Below are 15,987 nucleotides of genomic sequence, written 5' to 3' on the forward strand. Positions count from 1 at the left end.
GTTACCGTGACGTTGATCAAGGTACATACTAATAAACGGACATGGACAAGAGGACAGGAAGTGAATGTGAATAATATTTAGCAAACCGGTACCTTGAATAATTTGAGAGTTTTTAAGTCTAAGGCTTTTGATTAGTTGAAACAAAGGTAGGTTACTTTCGCTATTTATTTACTTAATCAATGACACCAAGCCTTTCCATTAAAACATCGAGTTTAAACAACATTGACAGGCCAGGATGGATGTCATTCACGGATATGACTTTATGAAGGGATTTTTACACTTATGGTGTACCTCATGATTGTCTTATACACAAACTACAATTATAGAATAGTTAATCCGAATTTCAATAAAATGGATAGAAAATTTTATGAATAATTCTTATATATTTATCTGGCATCTTATTCTAAAATATATTCATAAGTTCACAGACCTGAAGTGACTTCCTTTGAAGATTAAAGAAAGAGTGACACACAACTTCAAAGCGACACAGTCAAACCACAGTGTACTGTTAATCAATGCCTTTGATGTATATCTGACCTGTATTTTTGTTGCCTCCAGTTTTACTATGAAACAGTCCAGGGGTGAATGTGACGTCAGTGATAGTAACCCCTGAAGTATCAAGGATTCAAAGAAGTGTACTAGGACCTAGCTATCTTATTTGTACTTATGATTATGCCCAAGGTCAAATCGTGCCACATTTGCAGATGCACAAAATTAAACCATGAAATCAGAAACTAACAAAGATTATTTTTTAAAATTTGAATACACTTCAAAAATTGCAGACCCAATAGTTGAGTTTCATCAAAATAAATATGAAGTGTTCCATTTCATATTTATGGCTTAAAGATCATGTCAAAGATAAACTACCATCTTAGGCTTGAAAAAACATCACTCGTGAAAAAGACTTGGGTCGAATGATGGATGATTAACTAGACTTTAAGAATACATGTAGGCCTACATATGCAAAATTCTATAAATAAAGAAAATTTTGTACTTGGTATCATCAGAAGATATCTTTTACATATTTAGATGAATCAATGTTAAGCAATTGTTCAAGGCATTAGTACGACCACATCTGGATTATGTGCTGAGTACATGGAACCTGTATAAACTAAAAGACATTTAAAATTTAGAAAACGAAGAGCCACCAAACTGATACCGGATTTATAGAACTTTCATATAGAGAACAAATGAAAAATGTTAAAGCTACCTGTATTAATATACTTAAGGATGAGAGGACACCTCATTACTGTTAACCTTTTTGAGTCACTTGAAACTTATTGAATTTTGACGATAATGAGAGAACACAAGGTCACAATTTAAAAAAAAAATAATTTAAAAAAATCTGTTGTAGTACAGAACTAAGGAAAAAACTTTCACATTTAGAGAGGTAGATGGAACAATCTTCCTGGATATGTTGTCAATACTAAGACAATAAGGGCATTTTGACATTTACTAAATGAACACTTTAAGGATACATATAATTTATGACCATGGATACAATCTGCCATGAACATATTATTTACTGTATTTGCAGGAAATAATTAACGCCCAGCAGGTCGCTTAAAAAATTGTAACAAAGGGGTGTGTGTGTGTGGGGTTGCTTATTAGTGAACTGAAATGTAAGTTGTGGATGAAAAATGTCAGCTTTATTTCAACTTTTTCTATACTCGTGACATATTAATTTGTTTCAGTAAACATGCTTACCGTATGTCTTTTAACCTTTGAGACACATTATGTTGATTTGATTCACATGTACAAGACTCGGCCAGTTCATGTAATATGGGATACAATGCTGATGTAAAAGGCATCATATGTTGTAAAACTTCGTTAAAACCACGGGATGAAGGCGTTCATACAACTTCAAGTCCTTCTCCAGAAAAGGGGAGGGGTGCTTATTGGGGAAATCGCACTAATTATAGCGAATGGGGTAGTTAAAATACATATACATTATTGTTTGTAAGTATACCATGATATGGATCTTGAGGCATGTAGCCTTCGTCCATTATTTAATTTTCAATTAAATCTGTTTAATTAAAGTACCTGGAATGTGATATATTATGACCTACACTAACATCATGAGTGTTATTTTACTGTCACAATAGTACAATTTAATAGATAGTACTGAATATATCTAAATGCAATATAGCTAGTTCATGTATACAGTACGTGCTGAAAGTTTAAACATTGCATAGATGAGCTCATCATCAGTTACCCACATACCAATATTGAACCTACCATATACTAGGTTGCAGTCTAGCTGATAAATGGAGCGTAGTGTTTCCAAAGGGGAGATGATCAGCTGAAACGGTCAGTTTCTTGATTCATATAATCATAGTCTTATCTTTTTGAAAATTAATTGAAAATCATATATTACATCATGAACATCTATATTTTTTACTGTACTAATAAATCTGATGTTTTTTGGTAGACCACAGTATATAGCTGACCTAAAATGCCCCTGGAACCACATATGTGGCAGTTCCCTCCTGAACTGAACAAGGCTTGGAAAATCAAGAGTCGACTTGCACTTTCATCTGTTGGATTTATCAGCAAAATAGTTGTTGGTAAGTTGATAAGGAGCGATCCAGCGTGAGGTGTACATAGCATCAACATTGTGACAAATCAGAATTACTGCCTCTTGTTTCAAGCATGCTCCATTTTCAGCTCACCTGGTCCAAAGGACAAGATGAGCTTATGCGATACTACAGCATTATCTACCGGTATGTCCGTCAACAATCAACTTCTTCTCCATGATATGGAATTTAACCTTGAAGGCATGTAGCCTTCGTCCATTATTTAATTTTCTGTTAAATCTGTTTAAAGTACCTGGAATGTGATATATTATGACCTACACTAAAATCATGAGTGTTATTTTACTGTCACAATAGTACAATTTAATAGATAGTACTGAATATATCTAAATGCAATATAGTTAGTTCATGTATACAGTACGTGCTGAAAGTTTAAACATTGCATAGATGAGCTTATCATCAGTTACCTACATACCAATATTCAGCCTACCATATACTAGGTTGCAGTCTAGCTGATAAATGGAGCATAGTGTTTCCAAATGGGAGATGATCAGCTGAAACGGTCAGTTTCTTGATTCATATAATCATAGTCTTATCTTTTTGAAAATTAATTGAAAATCATATATTACATCATGAACATTTATATTTTTTAGTGTACTAATAAATCTGATGTTTTTTTGGTAGACCACAGTATATAGCTGACCTAAAATGCCCCTGGAACCACATATGTGGCAGTTCCCTCCTGAACTGAACAAGGCTACGGACTGAACAAGGCTTGGAAAATCAAGAGTCGACTGGCACTTTCATCTGTTGGATTTATAAGCAAAATAGTTGTTGGTAAGTTGCTAAGTTGGTAGGAGCCAGCGTGAGGTGTACATAGCATCAACATTGTGACAAATCAGAATTACTGCCTTTTGTTTTAAGCATGCTTCATTTTCAGCTCACCTGGTCCAAAGGACCAAGATGAGCTTATGCGATACTACGGCATCCATAGTATCCACCTGTATGTCCGTCAACAATCAACTTCTTCTCCATAACTGCTGGTCAGAATTTAACGAAATTGGACTGGTAGCATCCTTATGGGGTACGTACCCTAGTACTGACTGAAAATTGTACAAATAGTTGGGCTGACCCCCTGGGGGCCTGAGGGGCTGGGCAGGTGGGGCCAAAAGCAGTCAATTTTGCTATTTCTATATAAACAACTTCTTTGAAACTAAGCATTGGATAGCACTCATATTGCATTTGTAGCATCCTTATAGGGTGAGGATTCAAAATTATACAAATGAGGGGCTGACCCCAGGGGACTTAGGGGTTGGGCTAAAAGGGGTTAATATGGCAACAATTATATAAACAACTTTCTCATACTTAGAATTGAATAACACTCATAGTCATATGGTATTGATTGCATCGGTTGGAATTCAAAATTAAACAACATTACATGGGGTCAATTTTGCTATTTCTAATTGTAAGAGTTTTTGTGATAATTAGTGAAAAAAACAGGTGAACGATACAGGCCCTTTAGGCCTCTTGTTGTTGGTTTTTAGGTCATCTGACCCGAAGGGTACGGATGACCTATAGTCATCATGTTTCGTCTGTCGTCGTGCATGAAAACACATTTTGAACTTCTTTTCAAGTTTTACCGGTATTATTTGGCTGAAACTTGCATGAAATGATCCTGACATGGTCCTGACAAAGCGGCCGCAATGGCCGAGTGGTTACGATGTACCGAGATATTACCACATGCCCTCTACCTCTTGGTCGTGAGTTCGAATCCCATGTGGGGCAATTGCCAGGTACTGACCGCTGGTTGGTGGTTTTTCTCCAGGTACTCCAACTTTCCTCCACCAACAAACCTGGCACATCCTTAAATGACCCTGGCTGTTAAACTAATCAAACCAAATGTTACATCTCTGGTTAATTCCAAATGGAAGATGGCTACCATGACACTATATCTAATTAATTTCTTATATGATTATTATCAAGGTAGTCAGGTGACCATTAAGGCCCTTGGGCTTCTTGTTAGGTCATCTGACCGAAAGTCAGGATGACCTATTGTCATCGTGTTTTGTCCGTCGTTGTGCGCCGTGCGTCGTGCGTAAGACTATTTATACAAAAGCCTACTCCTCCTTCATCCTTTGATGGATTTCATCCATATTTGTTATGAAACATCATTGGGGAAGGACAATCATATTTTAAATATTGAGCCTGATCCGACCCCTAGGGGCTGAGGGGTGGGGCCCCAAAAGGGCAAATTTTCTTATTTTATGCTTTAAAATTCAACTCCTCCTTCATCCTTGGGTTGATTTCATCCATATTTGGTGTGAAAATTTATTAGGGAAGGACAATTATATTTTATATAAATGAGCCTGGACCGACCCCTAGGGTCAGAGGGGCGGGGCCCCAAAAGGGCAAATTTCCTTATTTTAGCTTATAAATGAGATAGGTCCGACCCCTAGGGGCTGAGGGGTGGGGACCCAAAAGGGCAGATTTTCTTAATTTTAGCTTTAAAATCCTACTCCTCCTTCATCCTTTGATGGATTTCATCCATATTTGGTGTGAGACATCATTGGGGAAGGACAATCATATTTTAAATAAATGAGCTTAGTCTGACCCCTAGGGGCTGAGGGATGGGCCCCAAAAGAGCAAAATTTCTTTATTTTAGCTTTAAAATCCTACTCCTTCTTCATCCTTGGATTGATTTCATCTATATTTGGTGTTAAACATCATTGGGGAAGGACAATCATATTTTATATAAATGAGCCTGGTCCGACCCCTAGGGGCTGAGGGGTGGGGCCCCAAATAGGGAAATTTTCTTAAATTTAGCTTTAAAATCCTACTCCTCCTTCATCATTGGATGAATTTCATCCATATTTAGTGTGAAACATCATTCAGGAAGGACAATCATATTTTTATATAAATGAGTCTGGTCCAACTCCTAGGGGCTGAAAAGGGCAAATTTTCTTAATTTTAGCTGGCCCACTTCCTGTTTTCAGGTTTCGGTCTCCGATCACAATGAAAATTGGTCTATAGGGGTTTCAATTGATGCTGAACAACATGCAAACATTTCGTAAAAATTTTGGTATTCCAAGATGGCCGCTGGCCCACTTCCTGTTTTAAGGTTTCAGTCTCTGATTTCAATGAAAATTGGTCTATAGGGGTTTTAATTGATGCCGAGCAACATGCAAACATTTTCTTAAAGATTTTGGTATTCCAAAATGGCCGCTGGCCCACTTCCTGTGTTCGGGTTCAGTCTCTGATCTCAATGAAAATTGGTCTATAGGGGTTTTAATTGATTCGGAAGGGGGAACTTTAGGTGAGGACAATCATATTTTATAAAGGACCGAGCTTAATAAGACCCATGGGGATAGTACAGCGGAGGTCCAAAATGGGAGCTTTGCTGAAATTTGGCTTTAAAATCTGACTCCTTATATTAATCCTTGAATGGGTTACAACCATATATGGATGAAGGGCTACCAAGTTTGTTCAACAAATGACATTTACCTATTTCAGAAACTTACATGTCAACTTAGGAGTTCCTTGTATTTTTTATATTAATAGTTGCCATGAGTCAGATGAGCGTTAAGGCCCATGGGCCTCTTGTTTTTGTTTTTGTTTTTTTTTTTTCAATTTTTTTTTATTTCTTACTAGAGGGAAATGGTATACATTCTGTTGCTCTCAAACAGGAGGGAATCCATTCAACATATCCACTTTCATACCTAAAAAGTACACTTTTAAATTACAGCGATCAAACTGAAAATCTTGAACTGTAATGATTTTATTCTTGTAATTAATCCCAGGCCTATTTTTGAATTAAGGCATAGTTAAAGACCCACTACCTTTCTGAAACAGCTTTTATTTTTTAAAATGGGAATGTAAAACAAGATTGATAATTTTGAAGAGTCGCAAAAGTTATAAGCTTACCTTTAATACTACACTTATCATCACCCTCTGAACAATATACAATTATTGTAATTAGAATAGATTAAATTTTAATTTCTATTACGTGGGTTGTCATATGTTTCAGCCATCATCCTAATTACCGGGCTTTAGTTGACTATCACTACACTAGATTGCAAACCAGCGAAATGAATTCAACATAGGAAGAAGTAGAAATGGTGAATGGGGAAGGAAAATAGTGGGGGGAGTAGGAAAGACATATACTTTAACTTCATGATATACCTGTATGAATTAATGCATCTGCTTATTCATGTAAGGAGGATCTGCAACACTGTGTTGTAGTTAAGTTGTGCCCCATTTGTGCATATTGCATTTTGGGACAGATTGGTCTAAAGGATGGCCAACAGTCCGCTATCTTGGATTTAAATAATTCAAGTTTGAAAAGATCCCTCTTTCAATCGTCAGACATTGATCAAAGGTTTTTGACCGTAACTTATTGAAAGTAAATGGAATAAAAAGTGCATCTAACAACAATTTAGCATGCCTCTTATTATTTTTTATGTGTACAGCTTCTTAGTACTGATCATTTTATGCTAATGGTATGATGTGTTGCTTTTCCAGGATTAAGTAATTTTAGGGTTGTGAACAAAGAGAAATTGATAAAAAGTATAGAAGAAACTGGGAATGGGCGTGGACTGATAACAGTAACTAATCACCACAGCTGTCTGGATGATCCGACATTATGGGGTAAGGTTTTCTTTAGTTATAAGTATGTTATTTCAGTCAAACATTGTTTTCTTCAGCACCTAATTGTACAATTACAATGGAAGGAATGAACAATTAATAATATCACCTAATGCAAGGAAGGCGAGTGTTGTTATCAAGTTAGTTTGTGAGGATGGTTCCCCATCTAGGTCAGTTGTGTAACCTTTTGTGTTAACTGGATTCAAAATGGCTGCTCAGTAGCAATCTTGGATTTTACCAATGACAAAAAGAGAATGAGATCTTTGTATGAAAGACAGTAGAGTATTGTCCTCAAAGTAATGGTAGCATGATTCCTCGTTTCATGCTTTCCCAATGGTGGATAGCTCTAAGCTAACCGTAACTTCAAATGTTAGAGCTGAGTTTATGTTTAAAGTTATTTTCTTTCTCATGAATCAAGAAGAGCTTTAGATATTTCATTTAACATAAAAAATTATCAACATTTTGAGAATTACAATACTCACATTGCATAGGTTTTATAAGTAAATGCTGAAAATTACTTTGGTGGTTCTGTCAATAATCATTATATTTTCAACTGCAGCACAGTGAAATGAGTACATATGGCCAGACCATGAATCCAAGTGTTTCTTCATTTATGTTTCCATCTTAACATACATAAGGCATGAAAAAATGGAAAAAAAAACACCAAGAATTTTACAGTTTATATATCCTGTATTGTAACCAATGTTTAGAAGGTATCATAAATGTTTTTTCTATCCATCTGAATGATTTTCACAGTCTCATTCATCAGGCCTGATGGTTTTCAATAGATTACTGAAGAAAAAATTGCATTTCAAGAATTTTGTTCAGTTACGACATATACCTATAAATAACTTGACAGAACATTTGTATTTAAAGGGACAATTCATTCTAAGAGAACATTAAAATTTGTACATATATCGGAAAAAAACCAGTTCTAATGGAATTTAGATCAGTCGGTTTTACTGTGATGTGCCTGAAAAAACCCATGGTGGTGACATGTGTGTTAAATTTTCAAACTCGCTCGCTGTCCGCCATTACACATTGAGGTCGAACTTCTTGTATGCCGAACCCTGTCCCTTGCTCGTAGAGTAATGCAACTTTTGTCTATAACTGCTCAAATCGCTCTGAAAATAGTTTGTTTACCTTATGAGGTGAATTATCTTGCCTCAAAATAATTTAATCACCTTCGCAGTGGTTATGTAGTTCATTTGTTTAACGTGCGTGACTTTGGCTCGGGTATAGGTACAGCACTCATATTCTACCTGCTTAATCGTATTGATCAACGATTTGATATTTCAACGATATTAATTAAAATACTTAACAATGACGTGGCATTTGTCAATGTTAAACGTTATTTGTTTCATAAGAAATATAGAACAATACATTTATGCCATATTTCACTTCTTGGTTATGTAAAAGAATTAACTTGACAGAACATTTGTATTTAAGGCATACTTGACTGGAGGTTTGTGTTTGGGAAGATGGGTCAGAAGCTACGATGGACACTAGCTGCTGATAATGTCTGCTACAGCAGCCCATTCAACTCCAAGTTTTTCTGCCTCGTCAAAAGTATCCCTACGGTGAGGGGAGACGGTGTATACCAACGGGGCATGGACTATGCCATTGATAAGTTAAATAACGGGGAATGGGTGAACATCTTCCCAGAAGGTAAGTCGGAGGGGTAAGGCAATTTTGGACAAGTTGATCACTTCTGTAAAAAGACCACCTGCTTAATAAGACCATTTTTCCCAAATGACAAATTTCAACAACAAAAATCTGACTCGTGTATAAAGACCACTTAGCTATAAAGACTATTTTTCTGCTGTCCCTTGGATGGTCTCTGTAAACAGGTTCCACTGTATTTTATTCAGTTCTGTCGCATACACAAAATGTCTAATAGCTATATGAATGCTGTTTACATATCTTGCGACTTCATGGTTATTTCTTTTACAGCAAGAGTCAATCAAAGTAAAGAGTTTATCCGCTATAAATGGGGTAAGTGAATAAGATTTCTCTTCTGATTAAAACCAGATGCGTAATTGGACACACATTGTAAAACTTTCAAGTTATTCCAAGTATTCATGTTTACCAGGTCCAAATGGTTATTATGCGAAGATTGGCCGAACAGCCAGAATTTTTTGTTTGGGAAAAATATTAACTCTGATCCACATCAATTTCACATCAATAAATACTCTCATACTTGCCATTCATCAAAAAAAAACTTTTTTATAACCATGTACATGATGTGCTCCACCTATGACGTCATCAAATTGATGATTTTCCTCTTCTCGCCAAATTTTGCTAGAAATTCATCATCTTTAGGTTAGAAAAGGCTTGATATGGATTTGGCTGCCACCTTGGAGCAACTTTATATTTTGCATGGATATGCGTAAATACACGATACACAACATGTAAAAATCTCTTTCTGCTCCACGAAGGCGGTTACATTCATTTTAAGAGAAAACCACTTAAAAAGTATGATTTTTCAAGGATTTTTGTGAAAAATCGCGGGAAACTGCATGTTGATGACGTCATAGTGAACATAATTGGAACATGCGGGATATTTTCGGGATGTAATATGTTAGCAAATGTATTCAACTGTTATATGGCAAAATATGTTGTTCTTTACTGGAGAATTAATTTTGCGGCCATAATCGAGTCTTAACGTACCTTCTCCTTTGATTAAATAGTACAAAGTAAACATTCTAAAAACCCTCATGTATATACTAACCATGCACCCTGCAAAATTTTCTGTTCGTTTGAAATATGTCACATACATTAACATTTTGACACAAATCATCGATATGTTTCTGTTTTTTGTCTTCACAGGTGTTGGTAGAATGATTGCAGATGCTGAAAAACTACCAGTTGTTATACCATTCTTCCATGTTGGTAAGTGTTATTTACCAACTCAACGTACCTTAATCAGATTTTTATCACCAAATAACACCTACCATATTTGACCAATTAAGCACCCATGTGACGATCATATTAATGTAATTCAAATTTGTTTATGTTTTTAAAAAGTCCAAAAACATCTGAAAACTTATAACCAAAATGATTTAATACAAACGTTATAAGTTGTAAAATCATGATAATATGCTGATCACTGTAATAGGCATGTACCCGACTGTAATAGTCATAAGATAAGGACCGTTAAAAACCACGTTGTGAGCAAACCTAATGACACTACGTTTGAGTCGAATTCTGGATAAGTCGAATTATTTTCGTTGGTCCGTTGAATTTCGAGATAAAGAGTATCGACTGTATTACATAATTGTTAGTAAAATCAAGCGCTGTGGTATTGATGATGAAAATATTATTAACATTATGATCTTGCTTATAAATTCTTTATAGTTTTACTGAAACTTTCTGAAATTACTGAATTATCAAAGACAAAGCAATGTAAGAAAGCACTATAATAGTCCTGGCCTGATTTGAACGCTGCACCGTGTCATATAAAATATAGCCCCTCAATAAAATGTTCACTCGGGTGAATATTTCATGCGGGTCAAAATTTGATATGACACCGATACATATGTATACCACTCTACAATTGTATTATCTGTTACAGGCATGGACGATGTATCACCGAACTATGGCACATTGAAATATTACCCCAGGTTATTTAAGGTAGGTCAATTTTAAGTATACACCGGTAAAGGACTATGTATGGTTTTGGCCCTTTTTGGCCACCAAATCCATCAAATTTTCAAAACTGTTGAGAAAACATTTATTACAATTGAAGTAGGAATGTATTTAATAATTTAAGCACTTATAAATAACATTTTTGAAAATTTGACAGAATTGGGGGCCAAAATGGCTGCTTTTGTAATATAATCAATGTCTTGCTATTGGATATTGCAGAATCAATTTTCTATACTCCTTATGCTTATACTTAGTATTTAGCAAATGTGTTTATAATAAAATTATTTCAAATAGAATGTATAGCTAATAACCATGAGAATTAGTAAATGTACAGTCAAGATTGTATTATTGTATGTCTGGTTGTTCACAGAGAGTGACGATGGTTGTTGGTGATGCTATCAATGTTAACGATATAATGAGCCAAAGGGATAAACTATCACCAGTAAGTACATATACTATATTTTACCAGATATAAGCCACTACTCGGTAATATTAAAGCCCCTTCCATATTTATCAAGTCTTTTTGACTAAGGTCATGTACAGTCAGATCAATCACTCACAAATAACAGATTTTACTCTGTATGATTGATAAATTTTATATGTGGTAATTGCGTCCTATTACTGACCTAATATTGCTGATATATGTGAAGCCACATCTACTATGTAAACGTATTATACAAGACATTAGTCAAGCTGCATTCATCAATGTAACCTGATTTATACGATAGTGCATAAAAGTCTGTTTTAACTCAATTATATTTACCTGGCTAATCTAGTCTATATAAACACATATATTCATTATTGAGTTTGACCTCTAGTGTCATCTTTGTATGAATTTCTGCCTAGTTTTTCGGCGTCTGTCATGGAGAGAATGAAATGCTGCAATATTTAAGAAATGAAAATTTAAGCCCTGATTTTATGTATGAAATGGTTATCTCCCTTTTAGAAACGTTAGCATGGTCATATTTTACCAACATCAGGTCTTATAACAGTTATAAAGACCTCTGGGGACCAACTAAATCACTTCATTATAAGCATAGTTTGTTATACATATTACAGACATCATGTATGAACATTGACTGCAGGGAATGAAAATAACTATGTTATACCCATGAATTTATTGTAAGTATGAAGATTATAAAACATGTTTCACTATATATCATGTTCTTTCTTGTAGGTGGAATTGAGAAAGCAGTTGACTGATTTAATACAGGAAAGAATGAGCGAACTCAAACTGCAGGCTGAGTCATTACATAGCAAAAAAATCCTCTAACAATGGCTCATTACTATATAGTATAGGCCAAATATTTTACAGAAACTCAGGACTCATCATCATGGGGGGACTAGACAAAGGAAACAACCAGATATATTTTTCTTTTAACCTGTACAGATATATATCTGTAATCCACATACCTGGTGAGGGCAAGATTATAAGACTCTTTTATATGTGGATATGAAGGATAGGGATATTCTACCCGTGGGTCACAAAATGTAGTAAAACCCTAGGCTTGTCAATCCTTGTGATCCCGAGGGTAGAATATCCCTATCCTTCATATCCACTTATGAAAGAGTATTTTTCTTTCATACCTCGACGTTTTATTGCAATTTCACAGCTATAATATCCTGCCATTTTGAAATGAATTTCAAAGATTCCACGGCTGAAAAACAATTTTTCATACATACGTGATATTTTCAATAAAAATTCCGTTGTTTGCATCTATAATAGTAAAACCAGTCAAGATTGTGAAAAAAATGTTAAAAAATTACTGAAGAAATAGAATTTTTGTTGACGCCATGACGTCACGAGGCTTTATTGCATGGGTAGCCATGCAATACAGCCTCAGGCGGCATGAGTGCAGTATTACACCCGTAGGTATGAAAGAAATCTCAGTCTTACCCTGGGGTCTCAGTATTATTGAGAGTAAGACAGTCTGCACACACAATTCAATTATAGGACGTCATTACAATAATACAATGACGTCACTACAATGCTGTATCATGTCAATGTTGTTGTGTATTTGTGAAATGTTAACAGTATAAATACATTATACAGAAAATGAACAGGTTAAGAGAAAAGTTGTCATTCACCCTCCTTGAGAGTGAGACAAGGTGAATCCCTCAGGGTAAAATTCTTAAGTTGTCAACTTCAAAACTTAAGAATCCTACCCCAATGGTTGAGATTCCCTCATCTCACCCTCGAGTGGGGGAAATATTTTATTTTTCTTCCATGTGTGTGTGTTGAGCATTCTCCCATATCAATGACTTGTGAGTGTGTATAAAATGATGCCTATATTTCTGTTGATTTGCTCTAATATTTTTGATTATTACTGTACATGTATATGTTTTTTGTATTTATGTAAATAAGTTACACAGAGAAAGATACCCAAAGCTTAAGTACCACACTCTGACTCATGTAAAGCGTGCCATATCTGGATCATAACTTAGTCATGTTATGTATCTAAAAATCCGTAAGTTGAAGTTTCTATGAAGAAAAGTGACATACATGAAAATTTTAATATCAGATTGTGCATGCCCAAAATCTCAACTGGTTCAGATAATGGTGATGAGTTGGAAGAGGGTTTTATACAAGTATGAAAATGTGTGTACAATCCCACTGTATATATTACGGTAGATATACAAATATGTTTCAATAAAAAATCCAGTAAAAAATATTACCTGCTAACAAACTTTCATTTCGGTATTTAAAAGTTTTAAATCCGACGGATGTGAGGGTTTTTCCACGTTGTCAATTGAATTAGAAAAGTTTTTCTATAGCCCTACTCCCATAACATTAATTTCTGGTAAGGAATATTTAAGAATGTTGAAAAAAAACATTGGTTTGAAATTGCGAGTTATAAAAGTAAAAGTATGTGTATTTGATAGTCAAAATAATCTGAGTGAAAAATACATAGGTTTTAATATGGTTGCATGTTTGTGTGTAATTTTCTAGTCATTTTAAAGTGCTAAAATTAGTCTGCAAGTTTGGTATTAGTATAGGATAAAAGTCCATTGCTAAGGGGAGGTAACTACTCTTTAATTTGATTCTAGATTGGTGTGTACCATTTTGTATCAAAGGTAAGTGAATTTTATAGAAAGATACATACCTCATCAGGATTAACAATGGGGAGAGAAAGTAATGCCTTTTATTAAGGAAAAAACATTTGAATTCCTTTGTAATTCCTTTTGTAGAATGAATTGTTTAATTTGTATCTTAATTGCTTCACAAATGTTGTTATATATTGGCAAAAATATAATTCTGCATAGTGTTTGTAATAACAATTACAATATTCATTGAAACACTGTACGTATATGAAGTTTTATCAGTGGTTTCAGCAAATAACATTCCCTAATAGACATACAACTCGTTTAAACTCATTTTATCCATCATCGATACTCGGGATTTACTATCACAGATGTTACATAATGTCCCTGAAAGTAACCCCTGGAGTATCAAGGATGACATTTATCCCATAATGTTCCAAAGTTTGGCAGATATAGTTTTGATTGATCCACCGTTGACAAATGGTATTTTTTCTCTATCAAAAACAGGGGCAGACGAGTATTTTTCTTCAGTAACACAAGTTACTCGGTATTTAATTTACACCATTACCACCATTTAAAATTTGAGATTCCTATTTAGAGATAAAATATAAAAAATAATTTATTGCGTTTCGAAAAAAAATCCATGGCAATATGGCCTATATGGATTAGAGTACTGTTTGCGCATGTACGAAAAGCAAATAAATTATTTTTTATGTATTTTTATGTTAATTAGGCATATAAAATATACCTCTACTTTAGTCATGCTATATAAAAGATACTTGGTTAAATTGACTAGCTCCACCTCAGGAAATAGACAAGTCTCGGGAAACCAGAAGCTTGCTATAATTCCCTCAACCCCATACTTTACTGTATAATATACACAATTAAACATTAGTTATTATTCAAATCATGAGTATTGTTTATGCTCTGTTACGGCTAGGTTAAAGGTGCATTCTTCAAAATTCTTCCAGTTTAAAAATGGAGATATAATAAAATGTCAAACATTCCGGAAATGAATATCAGAGAAAATTGATTACAGGTGTTAAAATGTCTATTAGTAATAACACTGACCGTGCTGTATATGGATGTATCATAGCATATACATGTATATATGGTCAGTTTTCATATGTTTTTGTGAGACATTAATTAGGTTAAAGTTTGAGGGTTGGGTACTGCAAATTGTTCAGGATAATCTAGGTACAATGTATTTTGTATTTGCATGTTACAGACAGTGGTTATCTGCCCTTGCAGGTAGGTATTGATTGTGACATCATGTGTTTGCGAGCGTAACGTCAAACTTTTCAAAGAAAACGACATATAATGTAAGTTTTTCTCACAAAATAATGATATGTGTGTTATGCAAAGATTACACTTTTCAGTTTTTGGTAAAATACATATTTCCCCATTTATTTTCATATTCATATTGACGTCCTCAAACGACGTCAAACAAAAGTTATGCCCATTTGATTATAACTAACCAATTTGATTAAGAATGGGTTTGATAACTTTAGGTTAATAGATCAAATGTATCTGTGTATATGAGTGTCATAACAGATTCATTCATTTATAATCCACACCTTATAATCAAAGTATTTCTATTGAATGCTGCTATAAAATATCAAGGGGTTAATGTAACTGCTAATACATGTACATTAAACAAGGATATTTCTAATGTCTTGTAAAGAATGCAGCATTGAATGAATGGATGAAATATAATTGTTCAGTATTATGATTCAGAAATGAAGACTTTGTTTTACTCAAATAAAGATGATAGAAATGACTACTGGGTAGTATTTTAGCATTAAAATGTGTTTGTTTTATCCTTTAATTATTATTAAGTTATATCGATTGAGGAATAGATGAAATATATGAACCCATATAGCCAAATCACAAATTTTTAATCTGCTAACAATTTACCCTTGTAGCTAATTCACGAAAAACTTGACCTGTAAAACTAATCTTCTAAACAGTAACTTAATTATGCTGTGAAGTGAAGAGGCCAAATAAATCTCTGTTAACGAATAGGATTCATAAGCTGCAGATTTTCTCTTTAAAAATATTCATTGTGAACAATGTGAGAGATTCTAAGCTAGCACGAACTATTCACTCTCAACATATTCTC

The 15,987-nt window shown here is 34.4% G+C and overlaps 1 protein-coding gene across 2 annotated transcripts; it reads left to right on the forward strand.

The window, feature by feature from the left end:
* Positions 1–2: 2 nt before the first annotated feature.
* Positions 3–15,672, forward strand: LOC138336805 (tafazzin-like). 2 transcript variants are annotated; one of them, XM_069286386.1, is made up of 10 exons: positions 3–146; positions 2,432–2,503; positions 3,308–3,371; positions 7,053–7,178; positions 8,625–8,843; positions 9,129–9,170; positions 10,005–10,067; positions 10,750–10,808; positions 11,194–11,265; positions 12,001–15,672. In XM_069286386.1, the coding sequence occupies exons 2-10, from the start codon at positions 2,456–2,458 to the stop codon at positions 12,094–12,096; spliced, it is 789 nt and encodes a 262-aa protein (XP_069142487.1). In that variant the 5' UTR covers positions 3–146; positions 2,432–2,455; the 3' UTR covers positions 12,097–15,672. The 2 variants fall into 2 exon arrangements, with proteins under 2 accessions (XP_069142487.1, XP_069142486.1); XM_069286385.1 differs by lacking the exon at positions 3,308–3,371 and having other exon boundaries at positions 2,432–2,567.
* Positions 15,673–15,987: the final 315 nt, after the last annotated feature.

The sequence above is a fragment of the Argopecten irradians genome, chromosome 12 (genome assembly GCF_041381155.1).
Source record: "Argopecten irradians isolate NY chromosome 12, Ai_NY, whole genome shotgun sequence".
NCBI classification, from domain to species: Eukaryota; Metazoa; Mollusca; class Bivalvia; order Pectinida; family Pectinidae; genus Argopecten; species Argopecten irradians.